Source organism: Taudactylus pleione, unplaced genomic scaffold (genome assembly GCF_031769625.1).
Source record: "Taudactylus pleione unplaced genomic scaffold, aTauple2 ptg000596l, whole genome shotgun sequence".
In the NCBI taxonomy this organism is placed as follows: Eukaryota; Metazoa; Chordata; class Amphibia; order Anura; family Myobatrachidae; genus Taudactylus; species Taudactylus pleione.
This window is the reverse complement of record NW_028284998.1, coordinates 110,622-136,072: the sequence shown is the minus strand read 5'-3', so window position 1 is coordinate 136,072 and position 25,451 is coordinate 110,622. Positions and strand designations below refer to the sequence as shown.

Below are 25,451 nucleotides of genomic sequence, written 5' to 3'. Positions count from 1 at the left end.
GATAACGCCACCTCCGGGTGACGTTATTATCACAGGGCTTTCCCCGATATTTTTTCACATTTTATTTTTAGTAACTTTGGTCAGATCACATTTCCCATTACAGTTATGGGAAATGTGATCTGATTACTAACAATAAGTGATAATTAGGGGTTGGAGTAGAATTTTACGAATTACTCCAATTGCCCTGTAATAACTACAGGTGATACTAATATAATGTGATAAGGGTGTGACAACACAAAACCGCTTTTATCACTTTATTTTAGTCAATATAATGTTAATAAATAGAGCCCTATCTCACATTAATACAATGCGGCCATCTAGTGGGAGAAAATGTCTCTCTCAAATTAATCACCATCACCCACTAATCCTGGAAGTTGCCATTTAATTACTGTGCAGTTTATATCTTGTCTGACTTGGGGCTCAGTGATAATAAGACTCACACGTGGGGCAGAGCTGCTGTAACAGTAACACAGACACCAGGCTCTAGAAAAAAAGATTTATTGGAAAAGTTTCAGTATCAGACATTAATATGGCAGAGCGGAGGGAGAGGCCTCAGATCTCCATATAGAGAGCCCCCACATTCTCCTCACTCGTCCTCATCTCCACCTTCCATCCTGGGCGAGACCCTGCGGGGACACGTAATTACTGATCCAGGTACCATACAGAGAAGCACCACCACGTATATACTAGTCTATAGGTGCATGGGGAGGGCAGGTACACAGACTGCAGCCTCTGGGGCATTATGGGAAACTCTCCATCCCCTAAGGAAGCTGCATAAAGAATAAGATAATCCCCTTGGTGCTGCCCCCAGCCCAGGCACGGGGAGAAGGATGACGCATCACGCCAACACAGCCACTATGCATCTGACTCATAATAAGCCCCTATACGCTCCGAGTAAGAGACCGCACCGAGGACATCATATCCTTTACAGGCACCTAAATATAGCCCCATCGACAGATCACCCCAACATCTGATCCAAGTGTTCACTCGCCCCTGAAAGATATCACCCCAACATCTAATACCAGTAACCGTAACAATATCATGCACCCTCCCCCAACATCTACCCTCCTGTAACCGCCCCACCCCCGACATCTAACAGCCAGTGACCCTTAACCGCCCCACCCCCGGCATCTAACAGCCAGTGACCCTTAACCGCCCCACCCCCGACATCTAACAGCCAGTGACCCTTAACCGCCCCACCCCCGGACATCCAACAGCCAGTCACCCGTAATCGCCCCACCCCCGACATCCAACAGCCAGTCACCTGTAATCGCCCCACCCCCGACATCCAACAGCCAGTGACCTGTAATCGCCCCACCCCCGACAGCTATCAGCAGGTGACCTGTAATCGCCTCACCCCCGACATCTAACAGCCAGTCACCTGTAATCGCCCCACCCCCGACAGCTAACAGCAGGTGACCCGTAATCGCCCCACCCCCGACAGCTAACAGCAGGTGACCCGTAATCGCCCCACCCCCGACATCTAACAGCCAGTGACCCTTAACCGCCCCACCCCCGACATCTAACAGCCAGTGACCCTTAACCGCCCCACCCCTGACATCTAACAGCCAGTGACCTGTAATCGCCTCACCCCCGACATCCAACAGCCAGTGACCTGTAATTGCCCCACCCCCGGACATCTAACAGCCAGTGACCTGTAATCGCCTCACCCCCGACATCTAACAGCCAGTCACCTGTAATCGCCCCACCCCCGACATCCAACAGCCAGTCACCTGTAATCGCCCCACCCCCGACAGCTAACAGCAGGTGACCCGTAATCGCCCCACCCCTGACATCTAACAGCCAGTGACCCTTAACCGCCCCACCCCTGACATCTAACAGCCAGTGACCCTTAACCGCCCCACCCCCGACATCTAACAGCCAGTGACCTGTAATCGCCTCACCCCCGACATCTAACAGCCAGTCACCTGTAATCGCCCCACCCCCGACATCTAACAGCCAGTGACCTGTAATCGCCTCACCCCCGACATCTAACAGCCAGTGACTTGTAATCGCCCCACCCCGACAGCTAACAGCAGATGACCTGTAATCGCCTCACCCCGACATCTAACAGCCAGTCACCTGTAATCGCCCCACCCCCGACATCTAATAGCCAGTGACCTGTAATCGCCTCACCCCCGACATCTAACAGCCAGTCACCTGTAATCGCCCCACCCCCGACATCCAACAGCCAGTCACCTGTAATCGCCCCACCCCCGACAGCTAACAGCAGGTGACCCGTAATCGCCCCACCCCTGACATCTAACAGCCAGTGACCCTTAACCGCCCCACCCCTGACATCTAACAGCCAGTGACCCTTAACCGCCCCACCCCCGACATCTAACAGCCAGTGACCTGTAATCGCCTCACCCCCGACATCTAACAGCCAGTCACCTGTAATCGCCCCACCCCCGACATCTAACAGCCAGTGACCTGTAATCGCCTCACCCCCGACATCTAACAGCCAGTGACTTGTAATCGCCCCACCCCGACAGCTAACAGCAGATGACCTGTAATCGCCTCACCCCGACATCTAACAGCCAGTCACCTGTAATCGCCCCACCCCCGACATCTAATAGCCAGTGACCTGTAATCGCCTCACCCCCGACATCTAACAGCCAGTCACCTGTGGTCACTCACCTGACAACTCCCAGCATTAGCCACATCTTCACTTTTTCAGCAACAAGAGCTCCCTTCTGCCCATCACCCCAGCATCTTCCTATGAGGTAGTGCCCGAGCACGACAGAGTACCCCCAACCTCTTACCTCGATCTCTCTCCCCAATATGAAGGAAGCCGTCCTCTTCTCGTCTCCCCAGGACACCAGTGATGAACCAGCCATCTTCATCCAAGACGTCCCTGGTTGCCTGCTCCATGCCGATGTACCCCATAAATATGTGATGCCCCCAGAGGCACAGAGCTGCCCCCTCCTGCACATGTGATGGGGACCCACGAATCCTACTCCCAGTCACTTCCAGTACAGAGCTAGAGACAGGCAGAAAATGATCCATCACTTATTGCAGCAACAGCCCCGCACCACAATACAGAGGCGTGTCCTGTACACAGGAGCCCCGCACCACAATACAGAGGCGTGTCCTGTACACAGGAGCCCCGCACCACAATACAGAGGCGTGTCCTGTACACAGGAGCCCCGCACCACAATACAGAGGCGTGTCCTGTACACAGGAGCCCCGCACCACAATACAGAGGCGTGTCCTGTACACAGGAGCCCCGCACCACAATACAGAGGCGTGTACTGTATGTTTATACACTAGCCACGGAGAATGCAGGTACATGTATGTTACATGAATGAATATTCAGCAGTTTATACTATAATAGATATATCTGAAACCGTCATTCAAGATGGCGTAATCTGTGCTGCGAAATAAATAAATGATGACGTACTTCCCTGCTCTCTGCCCAGCCCTGGCTCCATCCACTATAGACCAGCGTCCTTTGCAGCAGGTGTGACGTGACGTCTCAGAGGCCGGCACATGCGCAGTGGGAAGACGACACATTGTGCTCCCGATAGGTCGGTCTTCGCACCGATTCCTGGGATCGCAGAGGGGCAGGTTACAGAGGACGCTGCTTAACAGGCGTCAGAACATTACTATATATCACATCGATGTAATGCAATATATAGTGATATTATACGGTAGCCAGTTCATGTTTTACATGCATAGACCCCATTATCACCCAAATTACCGGGAGAGGTATCCAAATGCCGTACCACCTCGCTGCAAGGCCGCGCCCCCATATGCCGTACCACCTCTGCCGCACACGCTGCAAGGCCGCGCCCCATATGCCGTACCACCTCTGCCGCACACGCTGTAAGGCCATGCCCCCATATGCCGTACCACCTCTGCCGCACACGCTGCAAGGCCGCGCCCCATATGCCGTACCACCTCTGCCACACACGCTGTAAGGCCGCGCCCCCATATACTGTACCAGCTCTGCCACACATGCTGTAAGGCCGTGCCCCCACCCCATATACTGTACCAGCTCTGCCACACACGCTGTAAGGACCCGCCACCATATACTGTACCAGCTCTGCCACACGCTGTAAGGCCACGCCCCCATATACTGTACCAGCTCTGCCACACACGCTGTAAGGCCACGCCCCCATATACTGTACCAGCTCTGCCACACACACTGTAAGGCCGTGCCCCCACCCCATATACTGTACCAGCTCTGCCACACACGCTGTAAGGCCGCGCCCCATATGCCGTACCACCTCTGCCACACACGCTGTAAGGCCACGCCCCCATATGCTGTACCAGCTCTGCCACACACGCTGTAAGGCTGCGCCCCATATGCCGTACCACCTCTGCCGCACACGCTGCAAGGCCGCGCCCCATATGCCGTACCACCTCTGCCGCACACGCTGTAAGGCCATGCCCCCATATGCCGTACCACCTCTGCCGCACACGCTGCAAGGCCGCGCCCCATATGCCGTACCACCTCTGCCACACACGCTGTAAGGCCGCGCCCCCATATACTGTACCAGCTCTGCCACACATGCTGTAAGGCCGTGCCCCCACCCCATATACTGTACCAGCTCTGCCACACACGCTGTAAGGACCCGCCACCATATACTGTACCAGCTCTGCCACACGCTGTAAGGCCGCGCCCCCATATACTGTACCAGCTCTGCCACACACGCTGTAAGGCCACGCCCCCATATACTGTACCAGCTCTGCCACACACACTGTAAGGCCGTGCCCCCACCCCATATACTGTACCAGCTCTGCCACACACGCTGTAAGGCCGCACCCCATATGCCGTACCACCTCTGCCACACACGCTGTAAGGCCACGCCCCCATATGCTGTACCAGCTCTGCCACACACGCTGTAAGGCTGCGCCCCATATACTGCACCACCTCTGCCACACATGCTGTAAGGCTGCGCCCCATATACTGCACCACCTCTGCCACACACGCTGTAAGGCCGTGCCCCCATATACTGTGCCAGCTCTGCCACACACACTGTAAGGCCATGCCCCCATATACTGTACCAGCTCTGCCACACACGCTTTATGGCCATGCCCCCATATACTGTACCAGCTCTGCCACACACACTGTAAGGCTGAGCCCCCATTGATGTTCCATGGGATGGATGAAGAGAAGGAAGAGACTGGATGGTGTGGAGGGAGGGGATGAAGATAAAGAAGGGAGGGGAGGGGGATGGGGAGAGGAAGAGAGGGAATGGAGGGAGGGTGGATAGAGGAAGGAATGTCAGGAGCGAGGGGTAGGATGGATGTATGGAGGGAGAGGGAATGAATGGTAGGGAAGGGAGGGGATTGGAGGGAGGAATATTAGGAGGGAGGGGATGGTAGGAGATGGAGTGGATGTTATGGAGGAAGAGAAGGGGTGGAGAAGGGAGTGAATGGTATGGTGGGAGGTGGTATGGAGGGAGGGGAGGTTATGGAGGAAGGGGGAGGAGAAGGATGGTATGGTGGGGAAGAGGTGGTAGGGAGGGAGGGGATGGGATATGATGGAGAAAGGGAGATTATGTGATGTAGGGAGGGGATGGTATGGTGGGGAAGAGGTGGTATGGAGGGAGGGGATGTTATGGAGGAAGGGGGTGGAGAAGGGAGAGAATGGTATGGTGGGGAAGAGGTGGTATGGAAGGAGGGGATGTTATGGAGGAAGGGGGTGGAGAAGGGAGGGAATGGTATGGTGGGGAAGAGGTGGTATGGAGGGAGGGGATTGTTACGGAGGAAGAGGGTGGAGAAGGCAGGGAATGGTATGGTGGGGAAGAGGTGGTATGGAGGGAGGGGATGTTATGGAGGAAGGGGGTGGAGAAGGGAGAGAATGGTGGGGAAGAGGTGGTATGGGGAGAGGAAGAAAGGGAATGGAGGGAGGGGTGGATAGAGGGAGGAATGTCAGGAGCGAGGGGTAGGATGGATGTATGGAGGGAGAGAGGGAATGGATGGTAGGGAAGGGAGGGAATTGGAGGGAGGAATATTAGGAGGGAGGGATGGATGGTTATGGAGGGAGGGGATGTTATGGAGGAACGGGGTGGAGAAGGGAGGGAATGGTATGGTGGGGGAAGAGGTGGCATGGAGGAAGGGGTGGAGAAGGGAGGGAATGGTATGGTGGGGGAAGAGGTGGTATGGAGGAAGGGGTGGAGAAGGGAGGGAATGGCATGTTGGGGGAAGAGGTGGTATGGAGGGAGGGGATGGAGAATGGAGGAATGGTATGGTGGGGAAGAGGTGGTATGGAGGGAGTGGATGTTATGGAGGAAGGGGGTGGAAAAGAGAGAATGGTATGGTGGGGAAGAGGTGGTATGGAGGGAGGGGATGGTATGGTGGGGAAGAGGTGGTATGGAGGGAAGGGATGGTATGGTGGGGAAGAGGTGGTATGGAGGAGGGGATGGTATGGTGGGGAAGAGGTGGTATGGAGGGAGGGGAGGTTATGGAGGAAGGGGGTGGAGAAGGGAGGGAATGGTATGGTGGGGATGTTATGGAGAAAGGGGATGGAGAAGGGAGAGAATGGTATGGTGGGGGAAGAGGTGGTATGGAGGGAGGGGATGTTATGGAGGAAGGGGGTGGAGAAGGGAGAGAATGGTATGGCGGGGAAGAGGTGGTTTGGAGGGAGGGGATGGTATGGCGGGGAAGAGGTGGTATGGAGGGAGGGGATGTTATGGAGGAAGTGGGTGGAGAAGGGAGAGAATGGTATGGTGGGGAGGAGGTGGTATGGAGGGAGGGGATGTTATGGAGCGAGTGGGTGGAGAAGGGAGAGAATGGTATGGTGGGGAAGAGGTGGTATGGAGGGAGGGGATGGTATGGTGGGGAAGAGGTGGTATGGAGGGAAGGGAGGTTATGGAGGAAGGGGGTGGAGAAGGGAGGGAATGGTATGGTGGGGAAAAGGTGGTATGGAGGGAGGGGATGGGATAAGATGGAGAAAGGGAGATGATGTGATGGAAGGATGGATATCAGGAGATAGTCCTTCATGCAGCTAGTATGGTTGGTGCTGTATGACCACTGAGTTATTACTTGCATGATCCATTTAGGATTTGACATTTGGAAGGGTTATAGCATTGTCTTGCTCCAAATATATTTCTAGACCTCTCAGTCCTGGATAAATTAATAGAGAGCCTCTCAATTAAGGGAAGATGTATCCGGCTTTGGAGGGAGATACAGGGGAGAAGTTGCGCACATTAGCTTCTACCTGTAACTGTCATTTGTCCATTATGGTCTTAGAGATGTCAGAAGCAGATCAGTTACTTTGTATAACTTCTCAATTTCTCTCCCTCCAAGGCTGGTTACACCTCCCCTTCATCCCATGAGTGAAATGTCTCCTTCTCATTAGTTGGCTGGAAATAATAAGTTGGTAAGATGATCTCTGGATGTACAGATATGGAAAGTGGATTTGCTCTTAAGACCAATCTCCCTTTACGTCCTATAAGGTGTGAGGTGCGGCCTCTGTGGCTCGGCCGCGTTTCTCCAGCACATCCCACAGATTCTCCATCGGATGGAGATCTGGGGATTTTGGAGGCCAAGTCAACACCTTAAGCTCGATGTCATGTTCCTCAGACTATTCCAGAGCAGTGTTAGCAGGTTTATGTGCCTGACTGCCACACTGCAGATAGAGGCCACTGCCATCAGGGATATATACAGCTGCCATGAAGGGGGGTACTTGGTCTGCAGCAATGGTTAGGTAGGTGGCACGTGCCACATGAATGCCAGGACCCATGGTTTCCCAGCAGAACATTGCACAGAGCATCACACTCCCTCTGCATGCTTCCCATAGTGCACCCTGGTGCCATCTCTTCCCCAGGTAAGTGACGCACACGCACCTGTCAGTCCCACATGATATAAGAGAAACCGGGACTCAGACCAGACCACCTTCTTCCATTGCTCCATGGTGCAGTTCTGACGCTCATGTGTTCATTGTAGGCGCTTTAGTCGATGAACAGGGGTCGGATTTGACCTGTTTGTGGCTATGCAGCACCCTAAGAACTCTGGTACCTTTATATCCCGGATCCGTCACCATTATGCCCATTTGCGGAAGGCTGAACCTGTTCACCAGTGAGAAACATTTATGGTTTTAGATAATCATCTGCGACCGCATCCTTCTTCCTGGTCACACGGATGCTGGACATGAGCGCAGACTTTATCCCGTCCAGAGCTGCAGCTTTATTACATCCATCATCACTTAGCTTTTAATGCCGCCTCCATGATTTATATTTATATATGCTCTGTTGTTGGAGCAGATTCTGGGGATTATGTAATAGGCGCCTGTTATGCGACGAAACATCATTTCAGCCATCTTGGATGTAGAGTTAGAGCAGCAATAATATTGTTTTTCACAAAGTTTGCTGCTTCAGTGTTATTAGACCTATTTGTCAGATGTTACTATGGTATACTGAGATAACATTACAGCAGGACATAAGTGTCAGATGTTACTATGGTATACTGAGGTAACATTACAGCATGACATAAGTGTCAGATGTTACTATGGTATACTGAGGTAACATTACAAAAAAATGGTAAATCAGTACGGCGCTGTCACTACGCTGCTGGTTCAGAAGGAGGTAGTCAGCCTCCTATAGAGATAGATAGTGCAAAGAAATGAAAATGAACAGCGCTGAGTGTCACTATTAGTGAGAATATACTTGTCAATAAAAATTAATGATTATTATACATAATATAACATTTGCATGAATACTAACACAAATGTGATTAATTGCGGCTTGGTTGAAATAATCAAGATCGTTTATTTATATAAAACATTTGATAAAAGACATTTTAAAGAAAAATAAGAATAAATTCCATATCCTCAATATATGAGTCTTTCAGATGCAGGTTGTGTTAAAAACACCAATTGGGTATTTCTATAGATAAAATCCTTCAGCAATACAAGATGAAATAAGAGTCTCCAATTAGATATGAAATGATTGAGTGTATTGTCATTGATGAGAAATGGAATCCGGATTAATGTCCAGCTCTGAGTATAATTACCAGCCTCTGTTGGATCATCACGTCCTGAGAGTGGAGCAAATGCTGCAGTCGGCGTGGTTCCAAAGGGTGAGAGTCCGCTGGATAGTAGCTATAGATGCCGGTCTGGAAAGGATGATAATATGTCCACATTGGAGCACAATCAGTAGAGGAGAACGCCAAACGAGTTTTGATGTGGAATCACCCACACCTTCGTCAGTGGCAGTATCCTCTTAGTGAAAAATGAGGTAACATTACAGGAAAAATCCTCTTAGCTGAGTACAGTTTCAGCCCTTCATGACCTAGTAACAACCAACGTTGGTTGTTACTAGGTCATGAAGGGCTGAAACTGTACTCAGCTTTGTGATGAACTGGAGGTGCTGAACAATGATGTTTTCTATCCTCATCCAATTATGGGTATATAAGGACACCATTTTTCACTAAGAGGATACAGCCACTGACGAAGGTGTGGGTGATTCCACATCAAAATGCGTTTGGCGTTCTCCTCTACTGATTGCGCTATTGATATCAGAGCTGGACATTAATCCGGATTCCATTTCTCATCAATGACAATACACTCAATCATTTCATATCTAATTGGAGACTCTTATTTCATCTTGTATTGCTGAAGGATTTTATCTATAGAAATACCTAATTGGTGTTTTTAACACAACCTGCATCTGAAAGACTCATATATTGAGAATATGGAATTTCTTCTTATTTTTCTTTAAAATGTCTTTTATCAAATGTTTTATATAAATAAACTATGTTGATTATTTCAACCAAGCCGCAATTAATCACATTTGTGTTAGTATTCATGCAAATGTTATATTATGTATAATATTCATTAATTTTTATTGACAAGTATATTCTCACTAATAGTGACACTCAGCGCGGTTCATTTTCATTTCTTTGAGGTAATATTACAGCATGACATAAGTGTCAGATGTTACTATGGTATACTGAAGTAACATTACAGCAGGACATAAGTGTCAGATGTTACTATGGTATACTGAGGTAACATTACAGCATGACATAAGTGTCAGATGTTACTATGGTATACTGAGGTAACGTTACAGCATGACATAAGTGTCAGATGTTACTATGGTATACTGCAGTAACATTACAGCATGACATAAGTGTCAGATGTTACTATGGTATACTGAGGTAACATTACAGCATGACATAAGTGTCAGATGTTACTATGGTATACTGAGGTAACATTACAGCATGACATAAGTGTCAGATGTTACTATGGTATACTGAGGTAACATTACAGCATGACATAAGTGTCAGATGTTACTATGGTATACTGAGGTAACATTACAGCATGACATAAGTGTCAGATGTTACTATGGTATACTGAGGTAACATTACATAAGTGTCAGAGGCTTTTATTGACAATTACATGGAGACAGGTAATTCTAGAACATTGCCCATGCTGGTGCAGATGCCAGTTAAGAAGAGAAGTAGTTGAGAATATTCCTGATCAGTGCTATAGGATGATCGGAATCTAGTTACTTCGAATCCCAACCGCCGGCATCCCGATGGTAAGTATTAGCGGGAGGGTTAGGCACTAAAGAGAGGGTTAGGGGTTAGGCACTAAAGAGAGGGTTAGGGGTTAGGCACTAAAGAGAGGGTTAGGGGTTAGGCACTAAAGAGAGGGTTAGGGGTTAGGCACTAAAGAGAGGGTTAGGGGTTAGGCACTAAAGAGAGGGTTAGGCACTAAAGAGAGGGTTAGGGTAGGGATACTTACCTGATAACGTTGGAATTCTGACTGTCGGGATGTAGTTGTCGGTATTCTCACTGCTGGCATCCCGATCACCTGGATCCTGTACCCAATCTGGATGATCTCACGGTGTGATGGCCATTACTGGAAACAACTGATCTGTGCACAGTGGAGAGGTCCAAAGCTGCCATTATGTGGAATTCAGAATCCGGTTGTTGTATGATGCGTTCCTTCCCAGGTAGCTATACAGGGACCAGTGCGCAGTCCTTTCCAGGACTCGTGGTGAAAAATAAGACAAAGTAGGGATGGCCATCAACCATCGATGATTAACTACTAATCTATTGGCCATCAATGGCTACGATCTAATGGTTCTACGCCAACGATAGCACAGAGCCCCGCCACATTTATTTTTTTTCTCCCTGGCCGCAGGAGACAAAATCTACCGCTGTAAAGCGTCGCCCCCACCAATGATTGGTCCACTCCCCAGTGAGTAATAGAGCAGGGATGATCTTTGGTGGGTAAACCCATTGATAGTTTCATACCATTGAGATAAACCACCAATGGTGACCATCGATGGCTAACCCACCAATGGTGACCATCGATGGCCTTCCATAGGACCAAAGCAACAAAGCAGCGCTGGTACTGTACATGTAAATTAATCTTTAGTAAAAATAAAAAGTTAACAAACATATCAAAAGAACTTCAAAGCCAAAAAGCAGAGAAATGAGAACAAACCATTCCTGCCCATGACAGACCCGGGGGGGCTGATAGCTTAGATAATAAGCCTGGCGCTGTGGATCTAAGACCGGGGTATCCGCCCATGATAATTTGCTGGTCTTATCTCCTGTCAGTAGGGTCCGCGGGAGCGCTACTTGTTTTCTCTCTCCCCACAAGTCCTGGGAAGCGCTGTATAGCCGGCAATGCTCAGGGTGCTTCTCCCACGAGCGAATGCCACCAGACAATGCCCATTCAGAATCATTGGTAAATTATAACCATGAGAGTCGGCTGCATTCCAGTCAGGTTCTAAGTTCACCTTCACTACAGTCCCACTGTGACCCATCCCCTGAGATTAGGGGGGACCCCACCTCCATTTCTCCCCCCTGTGTAAGAGGTTTCCCCACACACCCTCTAATTGTGATGCCAAGCAGTGACTTACCTCCCTCTCCTCCCAGACACGGGCAGTGCCAGGCTGTACACACCGCTGCTCTCATTCATCCCATACAGTTCCAGCAGCTCAATGCCCAGACTCCCAAAATACTCCACCACGTCCAGACTGACAGGTGCAATTCCCACATAGCAGTGGGTGCAGCGGTCCAGTCCCAAGGCCAGCCGAGCCGGCCGGAAGACCAGGCGGTCAGCGAGGGCGAAACCCCACAGGGCACTGCTGGGCCTAGAAGGGAAAGATGGGAGAGCACTGTGAGAACCGTGACACTGCGGTGAGAGGGCAACAAACAATATATAACGATGGGCCACCGCAATCCGCCAGCGCTTCCATAGTAACCTAGGCGACCCCCCAATCCTCCGCAAGAGTTTTCTTCCTGCCAACCCGCAGCCCCACTCTGCCAACCCGCAACCTCACTCTGCCAGTGATAGGACGACGTTCTGAGCGCATGTGCGGCTGATGACCCTACGCAACAATGTGACCCAGCAAAGCCTCTCCGGCTTCATCGCTCCCCATTGTCAGGTAGAGCCAGCACCATGGGAGATGTACATGGACTAAGGCATGAGCTTGGCGTTCTGCATCATAGGGAGGAGATGTGGTAGCGTCTTGTGATGGAGCCCATCCGCACCCACCTCCTGCAGGACAGCAGACCCTTTTCTCTGGCCCAGCCCAGGACCTTCCTCTGTAGAAACGTGGCTTCATTTTCCAGCATCATCCACCGGTCGCTCACCTTCTCCCAAAACCCAGGAAACCCCAGGAAGCGAGTGGGCCGGACAGCTTGTAGTGTGGACAGCAGAGACCCCTGGGGACAGACATGGGGGTCACTGAACATAAGAACTAGGGTACGGTGTTATGTGTCTGCAACATACATCCACACGCAGAGCGGTACATCGGTGGGAGTTACCATCTGCACACCAGGGGTAGGCAACCTATGGCACTACACATCCCAGCATGCCCTGTAGCCCCACAGCTGCTGCAAACTCCATTCACTATCACACAGAGGGGGAACCGGTTAATGGAAGATCTATCAGTCTCATTCAGCTTCCTCCATACATTAGTAACTACGGTCTCCATGCTCCTGCTTCTCACCTTCTGGGCATCAGGCTCTGCAAAATATGTGGTACCCCCACAGCAAAGGGGCAGCCAGAGGTCAAACAGCTGGACGGACATGTGACAGAGGGGCAAATAGCTGACAACAACCTCCGCTGGCCCCAGGCCCAGCATCGCTCCAATAGCCCCAGATGTCCAGGTGACCTGGGGAGAGAGATACGGGAGAGAGAGGTCACTGAGGTCTCCCTCCATTGTCTTCTACATAAACGTCTCTTCTACCAGGTGGTCTGCCTTCATGCTCTACCACTTATGTTTCTCAGCAGTGTCTTTATATCATCAGACAGGGGTTTATTTTCATCCTGTGATTGTTGTCTCGCTCAATATTCTTTCCACCATTTCTTATGGTCGCCCCTAACTTACAGATGTGTCCTCATTTACTATACGGTGCGAGATGCTTGGTGCGTCCTCATTTACTATACGGTGCGAGATGCTTGGTGCGACTTAGACGCCACGGATATTAGCAATTTACTACATTTACGTCGTTCGCACCACAGCCGCACACCTACAGACTAGTAGTGTATTGGGGTCTTAGGATTTGCACTTTTCTCACAATCGTGGCCGTGTAACTTTTGATGATGCTGCGTTGCGCGGCTCAGTCATATCGGTCTCTTGCCTCGCTCTCAGATTAGAGTCTTGCGCACAGCCGTAGCGCGCAGGTCCACCAGTGGTGCACAGGGTACGCACGTGCAAAGTGCTGTTACCATATTAGCAGTGCTAAACAGAGGTGCCTTGAGTAAATTCAGGGGGAAAAAAAGCATGGCGCGGCTTAGTTGCATTTTTCATGGCGCGGCACACGGAGCTTTTTTGCCTGATTTGGGGATAAGTGTATTGTATGTGGACACATCTGTATACTAAGCCGGGTGTAACGTGGCCTTTATACGTTTATTATCCTCCATATATTGTGCGGCGCTTACAGCCCGGGGTGAGAGGTGACAGAGGGGGAAACACATGGGGGCAGGTTACAGCCCGGGGTGAGAGGTGACAGAGGGAGAAACACATGGGGGCAGGTTACAGCCCGGGGTGAAATGTGAGAGAGGGAGAAACACATGGGGGCAGGTTACAGCCCGGGGTGAGAGGTGACATAGGGGGAAACACATGGGGGCAGGTTACAGCGATCCTCACATTGTCATGACTGAGCATCACTCCTCTCGGCTCTCCGGCGCCCCCACTGGGATACATCACTGCACAGCACTGGTTGGGCCTCTGGCTCTCCATCACCTCATCCAGATAGGACTCGTCCACCTCCGAACTCAGATCCATTAACTGACCCCACTGAAACAAAGGTCTCCGGTCAGTGAGCGGCTACAGACAATGCCGGACAGACTGTGGGTACACAGAGACACTTACCGTGTAAGTACCAGGGAAGGGGTCCTCCCCACGTCCAGCCCATTGTATGATTGCCTTCAGTTGGGGCAGCCTCTCCCGTACCTATAGAATGTATACAGTAACAGTCCTACATAGGGTAGAGGGATATAATACAGGGATCACCAGCCCCCTCCTAGTATTAGCAGAGGAGGCCAGGGCAGGATACATGGGCAGTGACCCTCTCATTCACTCTCTAGGGGCAATTTGCTAATGTTGGAGAGCGGAGGGGGGATGGGAAGGGGCAGGGGGCAATTACTAGACCACTTGTGCATCCAGCATAATGTGATAATTCTATTCTCCCAGACTCCTGATCTAATACTGTATCATCGCGCCGGATATTCCCCAACCCTCATAGGCAGCGCCATTTGCTGAGAACCTCTGCACCAGCCCCTTCCCCTTATTACAGAAGACCCCGCAATACACAAGCTGCAGAGAAGTAGTCAGGAGAGGAAGACACAGATTTACCTACAGAACATGCGAAAATCTATCACCTCTTCTCACTAACCACAAACCCCCTACCCTTCCCGCTAACCCCCTATAACCCCCAACCCCACTTCCCCCATGTCCCTCTTACCTGCAGGATCTTCCTCAGTTGGTAGAGGCCTTGTACCACAATTATCTGAGCCTGACACTCTAGCGCTACCTTAAGGCAAAATGAGCCAGTGCTGAACGGATCGACCCCGACAGCCAAACCCCTGAAACAGGGAAGACCATGGGGATTAGAGGTAGATCCGGCTCTCCGTATGGTTACATGTACAATCGGGGTTCTACCAGCAGATTCCTTCCCAGGATTGTACGTTATTGTGGCTGCTTATTAATGTCCGCTACCATTCTATACGGTTTTTATTGCGTTTACACCTTTCCTTGTATTCTGTCACCATTTATCGGTGGACGTAAACGCTTTCCCCATGTGCTGTATGTAGTGCTCAATAATAGAGATCTCAGCTGCTGCAATGTACTAACCAAGGGCCTGATTCAGCAGCGATCGCAACTGCGATTACGCATTCAGTCACCCGATTTTTGTGTTCTGCGCATGCAGTGTGCCTACACTCCGCTGTGATCGGGACCGCAATGGCAGTGACTACACAGACCCATCGCAGAGTAACTGGCAAAGTGCCATTTGGGGGTGGTGTTTGGGGGGGCGGTGGTGTCGGGGAAACGCAAGCGCCAGTGCATATGAACAGTGTTGCAGGGGCGTGCATAAATTATCCACTGCGATGCCTTACGCAGCCTAAGGTCTCATAGCGTTCGCTGAAGTTAGTAATTCCTGAGTAAGGTCAGAGCCTGTGTAAGTGTGTGTGAGGATGTGATGGTACTCCATGTTACTGATGGTCTCTCAGTCTTGTGTAATCACTGTGTGTGATGAGGTTAGTAATTCCTGAGTAAGGTCAGAGCCTGTGTAAGTGTGTGTGAGGATGTGATGGTACTCCATGTTACTGATGGTCTCTCAGTCTTGTGTAATCACTGTGTGTGATGAGGTTAGTAATTCCTGAGTAAGGTCAGAGCCTGTGTAAGTGTGTGTGAGGATGTGATGGTACTCCATGTTACTGATGGTCTCTCAGTCTTGTGTAATCACTGTGTGTGATGAGGTTAGTAATTCCTGAGTAAGGTCAGAGCCTGTGTAAGTGTGTGTGAGGATGTGATGGTACTCCATGTTACTGATGGTCTCTCAGTCTTGTGTAATCACTGTGTGTGATGAGGTTAGTAATTCCTGAGTAAGGTCAGAGCCTGTGTAAGTGTGTGTGAGGATGTGATGGTACTCCATGTTACTGATGGTCTCTCAGTCTTGTGTAATCACTGCGTGTGATGAGGTTAGTAATTCCTGAGTAAGGTCAGAGCCTGTGTAAGTGTGTGTGAGGATGTGATGGTACTCCATGTTACTGATGGTTTCTCAGTCTTGTGTAATCACTGTGTGTGATGAGGTTAGTAATTCCTGAGTAAGGTCAGAGCCTGTGTAAGTGTGTGTGAGGCTGTGATGGTACTCCATGTTACTGATGGTCTCTCAGTCTTGTGTAATCACTGTGTGTGATGAGGTTAGTAATTCCTGAGTAAGGTCAGAGCCTGTGTAAGTGTGTGTGAGGATGTGATGGTACTCCATGTTACTGATGGTCTCTCAGTCTTGTGTAATCACTGTGTGTGATGAGGTTAGTAATTCCTGAGTAAGGTCAGAGCCTGTGTAAGTGTGTGTGAGGATGTGATGGTACTCCATGTTACTGATGGTCTCTCAGTCTTGTGTAATCACTGTGTGTGATGAGGTTAGTAATTCCTGAGTAAGGTCAGAGCCTGTGTAAGTGTGTGTGAGGCTGTGATGGTACTCCATGTTACTGATGGTCTCTCAGTCTTGTGTAATCACTGTGTATGATGAGGTTAGTAATTCCTGAGTAAGGTCAGAGCCTGTGTAAGTGTGTGTGAGGATGTGATGGTACTCCATGTTACTGATGGTCTCTCAGTCTTGTGTAATCACTGTGTGTGATGAGGTTAGTAATTCCTGAGTAAGGTCAGAGCCTGTGTAAGTGTGTGTGAGGATGTGATGGTACTCCATGTTACTGATGGTGTCTCAGTCTTGTGTAATCACTGCGTGTGATGAGGTTAGTAATTCCTGAGTAAGGTCAGAGCCTGTGTAAGTGTGTGTGAGGCTGTGATGGTACTCCATGTTACTGATGGTCTCTCAGTCTTGTGTAATCACTGTGTGTGATGAGGTTAGTAATTCCTGAGTAAGGTCAGAGCCTGTGTAAGTGTGTGTGAGGATGTGATGGTACTCCATGTTACTGATGGTGTCTCAGTCTTGCTAAGTATTATGGATGTGTGTAAGGTAAGGTGGGCGTCCTTATGTTGTGCTGCATATGGCATAGTGATGGCAGACATTAGCATATGATCGCAGTGAGACTGAGTGCGTAATCGCTATTACCATCTGTACTGAAGCAGTCCCTATAATCTGTCTCAGGAAAGAAAAATAGTTGTGACTGGTATAATCTTCTCTTGTCCCAGCAGTGCCACCACCCCCTGGTTACATGATGCCCACCAGCAGTGCCCTTACCCAGCAAGGATTGCGCCAATCTCTGCCATGAACCACTCGGGAGAGTTAAATCCAATGATCAGAACTGCATGAAACCGTTCCAAGCCCAACTGTAAGACAGGAAGAGACGAGAGACAGCCATGACACCCGGGAATCACGCTTCTACTAAACGGGCCCTGTAGCCGCGCGTTCTGCATTCTGCGCAGTATAAAGCTGAACACCTCTCTATGGGGCTGACTGGGAGCTGGGAGTAACTGAGCACCTGGGTAGCACCATGCAGCACTGCAGGGAGGGGGGTAAATACATTATAACACGGTGCTCAGAATCAGCCCCTATATATCTCCAGTGACGGCTCCTAGCGCCTGGAAAGGCGGCGCGGGGGAGGTGCTGTAAGCTGCAGATACTCCTGTCATATTGCAAATACCCTGCTCAGGGGGGAATATTAGAGGAGAATGATCTTTGCAGTGATATAAAATTAGAAAAATAAATGAACAAAAAAAAAATGTGCGACCCTCCCCAAAACATAGCCAGCGCCCGCGCCCGCGCCCATCACCTGCCGTAAGAACGGGGAAACGGCAGGTATGCTAAATAGGGCCCGGCAGTTCCCAGCAAGCTCCATCGTGCCCATAGTGTTTAGGTATGCCATCGCTTTTAGAACTACAAGCACCAGCACACCTATGGCTGTCGAAGCATTCTGGCACTTGTAGTTCACCTGTAAAATAAACACCACAGACAGCGTGGAAAGTTTATATAAAAAAATATCTGCACCCACCCTCATTCCCCGCTGTGTTCTTCATCTACATCCCGGAGGGGTCACACTCTCATTCTGACCGTTGGATTTTGTCATTTGGACGGGTCTGATTGGTGGCTGGTGGGGAAAGTATTGGTCAGTAGCGGGTGAGACAGCGCGTGGAGTCGCCCCACTGACTGCAGTGTAGTCACCAATGGAGGCCATTGGTACACCAAAGACCAGGGCTGCTGGACACTATGGCAGGTGGTCCCCACATGGTGAGTTTCCCTGCTATGGCGCCCACATGATCTCACAGATGGCAGCTTCTACTCAGTGTAACTACTACAACCTAGGCCATGAGCGCTGGCAATGATTATTATTATCCTGAGGTGGATGACGGTATATAAATGTAACTACTACAACCTAGGCCATGAGCGCTGGCAATGATTATTATTATTATTATCCTGAGGCGGATGACTGTATATAAATGTAACTACTACAACCTAGGCCATGAGCGCTGGCAATGATTATTATTATTATTATCCTGAGGCGGATGACGGTATATAAATGTAACTACTACAACCTAGGCCATGAGCGCTGGCAATGATTATTATTATTATTATTATTATCATGAGGCGGATGACGGCATATAAATGTAACTACTACAACCTAGGCCATGAGCGCTGGGAATGATTATTATTATCCTGAGGCGGATGATGGTATATAAATGTAACTACTACAACCTAGGCCATGAGCGCTGGCAATGATTATTATTATTATTCTCCTGAGGCGGATGACGGTATATAAATGTAACTACTACAACCTAGGCCATGAGCGCAGGGAATGATTATTATTATTATCCTGAGGCGGATGACTGTATATAAATGTAACTACTACAACCTAGGCCATGAGCGCTGGCAATGATTATTATTATTATTATTATTATTATCCTGAGGCGGATGACGGTATATAAATGTAACTACTACAACCTAGGCCATGAGCGCTGGCAATGATTATTATTATCCTGAGGCGGATGACGGTATATAAATGTAACTACTACAACCTAGGCCATGAGCGCTGGCAATGATTATTATTATTAGTATTATCCTGAGGCAGATGACGGCATATAAATGTAACTACTACAACCTAGGCCATGAGCGCTGGCAATGATTATTATTATTATTATTATTATCCTGAGGCGGATGACGGTATATAAATGTAACTACTACAACCTAGGCCATGAGCGCTGGCAATGATTATTATTATTAGTATTATCCTGAGGCAGATGACGGCATATAAATGTAACTACTACAACCTAGGCCATGAGCGCTGGCAATGATTATTATTATTACCCTGAGGCGGATGACGGTATATAAATGTAATTACTACAACGTAGGCCATGAGCGCTGGCAATGATTATTATTATTATCCTGAGGTGGATGACGGCATATAAATGTAACTACTACAACCTAGGCCATGAGCGCTGGCAATGATTATTATTATCCAGAGGCGGATGACGCCATATAAATGTGCGATGATGTAATATACTATGATACTATGACCTTGCCTTGTACTCATAGGCACACACGTCGTACCACTCATAGATGGTCGTTATGGGGTCACCTTTAGAAGTCCTTTGGCTACTGCTCGGCTCCGCTCCTCGTACTGTGTGTAGGTGGCACCTTCCCACCCATCCGCTCTCCTCACACATAGCGCCATCTTCTGGCCATACTGAGCCACTGCATGTGAGAAGAGCTGCGGCACAGTGGTTGGTGAAGCAGCTGCCGGTCCAGGTTCCTCCATTCTTAGTGTGACAGCGCCGTCCCCAGTTACAGTCCACAGAGACTCCGCGGGGGCCAGAGGCCGGACACTGGCTACTCCAGGGAGACACCAAACAGGCAATAAATGAGAAATATTCAGCATCATCATACTGCTGGCAAGGGGTGGACATGAGGGAATCATAGGACATGATTGTAAGCTCTTCTGCCCAGTGTCACCACCACCGCATAATGCACACACGGGATACTACATGTAGGGAGTAACATTACGCTTCAGAAACGGATCCCTGTCACCAACGTCTCATTGTTACTAAAGTGTATAAAGTAACAGGTGATTATATAGTCAGGGGTGTATGAACCCCTGAGGGGGGAGCACATGGGGCCCCACTCCCCTCCCCCATCGTTCTGCCAGCGCCGCCGTCTGATATTTCCAGCAGGTGGCGCATGTACAGCGAGTGCAACGCATGGAAGATGGCGCCGGCTGTAGGGGGGGGGCATGTGGTCTGGATGGAGGGTGTGCGGCGTGGGGCCCTCTCATTCTGGGGCTCATGAGCTCCACACACCCTGCACCCACTATAGATACGCCACTGGAGATAATCAGATAGAAGTATAATACAGTCACTCATTATTCATCACACACGACCATTCGGGGCTCATTATATAAATATAGAGATTATACATAGAACAGAAAACACAGAAATAGTCACCGACTCAGCCAATCAGTGTGAGGAAGCTCAAAATGTCAGACTAAACCGCTACTTTTCTTTTCATTTATGATAAAACAACTACTGAGCAACCGCCATACATCGGAGGGGGGGGGCCCGAGCAACCGCCATGCATCGGAGGGGGGGGCCCGAGTAACCGCCATGCATCGGGGGGGGGGGGGCCCGAGTAACCGCCATGCATCGGGGGGGGGGGGCCCGAGTAACCGCCATGCATCGGGGGGGGGGGGGCCGAGTAACCGCCATACATCGGAGGAGCCCAAGTTCCCAGCTTCCCAGTCGCTCCCCGAGTCTCGCGCATGCACATGACGGAGCTCCCTCCGTCGTGTGCATGTGCACTAGGGCACCATTGACCCGCTTGCGAGCGCTCAGCGCTCGCGAGCGGGTCTGAATCAGGCCCAGAGTCTGCACATACAGTAAGTGGAGATCAGTGAGGGTGTATGCACGAAATAGTGGGCGTTGTGCATACGTCTTATTGCGCCTGATTTCAGATGGAACTTCTACACCAGGGATAGGGCTGGGGCAAGGAACTTCATGAATTTTCCCATTTACAGTAGGTTGAAAGTCATTTAACAAAATGAATAAAATAAAATAAGGTGCAACTTACACTCCATCAGCCTTGATGGCTCCTCATACTCATGTGGTGTTTGTTTCTCCTCCCCAGACTGCTCCTCTTCTTCTTCCTGGTTACCATCAGGTCTGGGCATGGAACACGGTACAGTGCTCGCATTATAAATGACATTTCGCCATGTATCAGTTTCCTGCTCATATTGTGTTTCTTCCGGTTTCTCTGTAGCTTCTTGGTAAACCTCCACGTTCTCTTCTGGTGCATGTTCCTCCCCATATGAGACTTCCCGAGGATTGTCTTTGTTATACAAAGAGTCTCTGCTTCCTTCTTTGTCCTCGTGTAGTTGGTCAGGTTGTCTCTTAGATGGGGCTACTGGATGTGCTGCAGGTTCTGCCTTTTGATCTCCTTCACATGTTTCTTCAATACTTTTCTGTTCCCCAGACACTGTTTGGGTCTCGCTGCTGCAGTCTTCTTGCTGGTGAAGTTCTCTTTCTGTTTGGGAATCCTGAGCACCATTATGTTCTTCGGAGTCCTCTTCTTGGTCTCGCTCACATGTGGCCACCTCAGTATTCTCATGTTCCTCATACATTGTTTGGGTCTTCTCCATGCCCTCTTGTTGATGGTTAGGACATCTTTCAGGTTCCTCCTTTTGGTCTGTTTCACAGGTCTCCTCAGGATTCTCATACACTTCTTGGGTCTCCTTTGTGATTTCATGCTCGTCAGGTTGACATTTAGCTTTGGTCTCCTGGTATTTTCGGTGTTCTTCACGGTCACATTGTTCCTGTTGGCCCGTCCAGCTTGTGACTTTCTTAGGATCATCATTTACTTCCCCAAGGTTGGAAACTAGAGTTTCTGCTTCACCATCTGGTGTTTGGACATCTTCAGGTGGTGGTTTTCCTTCCTGTGGTAATTCCTGGACATGTATGGGATCCTGGCACTCATACTCCTGGTCACTCTGAGGAGGTGGCTTGTCCTTCTCTTGAGCGACTCCTTCATACTCCGAGATTTCCACAAAGCTGCATTTAAACAGAAGATTAACCCAATGTCCTCCTACATCACAGCCTACAGGACACACCGGCCCTTCTGCTACACTACATCAGCAAGGTTACCTTTCTGTAGAGTCGCCTTCAACGGAGTCCGGTGACGGCATTTCCCCCACTGTAGAGAGACAGAACCTGGAGTTATCGGATACATTATTACAGTTATTAGCTTTCTTAAGCAGATTCCTATACAATTCCTCCTCCTGCTTGTACAGTGCCGTAGTGTTATTACATATAATAAACTATTCACAGTTAATGGTGAGGAATCAGTTTAGGCAGAATATTTATACACTACTGATAGGTTGATTTAATACACACATCAGCAATGAGACACAATCTGTGTGTACAGGTTAGTACCGTATGTGTATGAATGAGCCCCAATCGTCCCTGTAACCTGACTAATTGCCCCATTGTACCTTCTACATATGTCCCTAATACAACATAACATTTGTCCTCTGTTCTACTGATCTTTATAATGGAAGATTATGGAGCGCTGCGGCGGGGATAGGGTTCTGTTTTGGAAGGGGGAGGAGATTAGGGTTAGGCACCACTGGGAGGGGAGGGGGTGTTAGGTTAGGGACTAAGGGGGGAGGGATAGGTTTAGGGACGAAGGGGGAGGGTTGGGTTAGGCTATAAGAAGGAGGGGGTTAGGATGGGGTGGGGGGGAGGAGGGTAAGCATATTTACCCGACCCCTGTCGGGATACCAACCATCGGGATGCTGCTGTCGGTATTGTGACAGGAGGCACCCCATCAGCCGGCATTACATACCCATTCCCACACATACATATTCATATATACACAGGTCAATTTTGTAAGTAACCCAAAGGAAACCTACACAATCGCTGGTTGAACATACAAACCCCACACAGATAGGTCCCTAGTTGTAAATTAACACAGGAGTGAGTGCTGATACAGCAATACTAACCACTGTCCTACCATGTTACAATCTAGATAAAGCATATAGATAGCAGTGGACTAGACCAGCTGGTTATTTAATAACAAGCGCACTAACATCTATTTCCCATCGTATGTCAGCAGCAGACACACAGACACAGGCCGGATTTCCCAGTACACCCCAGAAGCTACCAGAGAGGGGAGAAGAGCTCCACATCGCAGTAACCGATCAGGAAACAGATTGTCTCATTAGTACATAGATGTGTAACACAGCGCCCCGCACCCCCGAAACGTGTAACACAGCCCGGCCCCCCCCTCCATCTCCCAGCTTCTATCTCATACTACAGACAGACACACACACGTAACACAGCGCCCGGCCCCCCCGCCATCTCCCAGCTTCTATCTCATACTACATACACACACGTGTAACACAGCACCCGGCCCCCCCGCCATCTCCCAGCTTCTCATACTACATACATACAGACACATGTAACACAGCACCCGGCCCCCCGCCATCTCCCAGCTTCTATCTCATACTACATACATACAGACACATGTAACACAGCACCCAGCCCCCCCGCCATCTCCCAGCTTCTATCTCATACTACACACACACAGACACATGTAACACAGCACCCAGCCCCCCCCGCCATCTCCCAGCTTCTATCTCATACTACACACACACACACACACACACACACGTGTAACACAATGCCCGGCCCCCCCGCCATCTCATACTACATACATACAGACACATGTAACACAGCGCCCGGCCCCACCGCCATCTAACAGCTTCTATCTCATACTACATACATGTGTAACAGCGCCTGGCCCCCCCCGCCATCTCCCAGCTTCTATCTCATACATACAGACACATGTAACACAGCACCCGGCCCCCCCCGCCATCTCCAAACTTCTATCTCATACTACATACATGTGTAACAGCGCCCGGCCCCCCCGCCATCTCCCAGCTTCTTTCTCATACTACATACACACACACACACACACACACGTGTAACACAGCGCCCGCCCCCCCCGCCATCTCATACTACATACATACAGACAGACAGATGTAACACAGCGCCCGGCCCCACCGCCATCTAACAGCTTCTATCTCATACTACATACATATGTAACAGCGCCTGCCCCCCCCCGCCATCTCCCAGCTTCTATCTCATACTACATACATACACACACACACACGTGTAACACAGCACCCGGCCCCCCCTCCAACTAATACTACATACATACAGACACATGTAACACAGCGCCCGGCCCCACCTCCATCTCCCAGCTTCTATCTCATACTACATACATACAGACACATGTAACACAGCACCCGGCCCCCCCGCCATCTCCCAGCTTCTATCTCATAATCACTGGCCTCTCAGTCACGCAGTATATAAGAAAAAGAATCATTGAGCACTGGCCTGAAAATCACATCAGGTTATCATCATACAGTAGTGTAACAGGGTATTTACAAACCTCACTAGATAAATCAAAAACACACAAGAAAACTGCACTTACACTTACACACCCTGCTGGGACAGCAATCAGACCACAAATAAAGATATGTAATCACAACACTTCATCAATAAGTTATACCAAATAATGCATACATACACATACATACATACATACATACATACATACAAACACGTCATGCCGTATATAAGGTATTTGCAGCCATACAGTGTATAAGGTATTATAAATGTCTGTAATGAGTACTGCACAGAAATGCCTGTGTGTGATGGGACATTTAGCTCTGTACCTGGCTACTACCACAGCGATCATACAATATATAGAAACACAGAGTTATAGCATACTGGCTCATGCAGTATATCAGGTAAGAAGATATATATATATATACTAGTATCTGCAACCATATGGTATATTATATGATACTGGGTCATGCTTTGCATAGAGTAGAGTGGAAACGTATCATTAATATGAGATAGCTGCTATGTAACCTGTCCAGGTTTCTCCATCAGGCCATACACCTGCAGGTAGACATAAGGAGCTCACCTGTGTGCAGGTTACCCAGATTCAGCTGCAGAGCCTGTAACCCCGCCCATGGGCAGGGCCACCTTCCACATGACTTTTAAAAGGAAAAGACTCCACCCTCTTGTAGGGATCATAGGGACTTGTGGTGCTAGTGCAGATCTGTGCATCAGGCAGGAAATATAACATTTCCCATACACCCTCCTTAGTCTGCTGCCTCATTATAGGGTCACCTGTGAGTATAGTCCCAAACGTCCCTACTTTCCAGTGACAGTCCCTGTTTTCATATTTTTTGTCCCAATTATTCAATATTGGCTCATCTCACATTCATGTAGCTCTTTCCGCCAGGGGCTGATTCTGCGTCCCGCGCTGCTGTGACCACGTTACCATAAACG

General features: G+C 49.4%; 1 protein-coding gene across 1 annotated transcript; it reads right to left on the bottom strand.

Annotated features, from left to right (window-relative positions):
- Positions 1-482: 482 nt before the first annotated feature.
- On the bottom strand, positions 483-25,137 carry LOC148480788 (long-chain-fatty-acid--CoA ligase ACSBG2-like). Its single transcript, XM_088453857.1, has 14 exons — positions 25,081-25,137; positions 22,230-22,278; positions 21,160-22,136; positions 19,676-19,926; positions 17,344-17,432; positions 14,881-15,001; positions 14,289-14,369; positions 14,064-14,213; positions 12,921-13,085; positions 12,464-12,633; positions 11,826-12,059; positions 3,404-3,550; positions 2,766-2,983; positions 483-626 (listed from the first exon to the last, which is right to left on the bottom strand). The coding sequence occupies exons 2-14, from the start codon at positions 22,268-22,270 to the stop codon at positions 553-555; spliced, it is 2,718 nt and encodes a 905-aa protein (XP_088309983.1). The 5' UTR covers positions 22,271-22,278; positions 25,081-25,137; the 3' UTR covers positions 483-552.
- Positions 25,138-25,451: the final 314 nt, after the last annotated feature.

Bases quoted from the DNA above. Each gene is read 5' to 3' on its own strand.
- LOC148480788 (XM_088453857.1), bottom strand. From the start codon at position 22,270: ATGCCGTCACCGGACTCCGTTGAAGGCGACTCTACAGAAAG. The intron at 12,060-12,463 runs GTGGGTGCGGAT...TTTCCCTTCTAG, and splicing joins GGTCTGCTGTCCTGCAGGAG to GCCCAGCAGTGCCCTGTGGG. The intron at 3,551-11,825 runs GTAAGTCACTGC...CTGCGATCCCAG, and splicing joins GTGTCTGGGAGGAGAGGGAG to GAATCGGTGCGAAGACCGAC.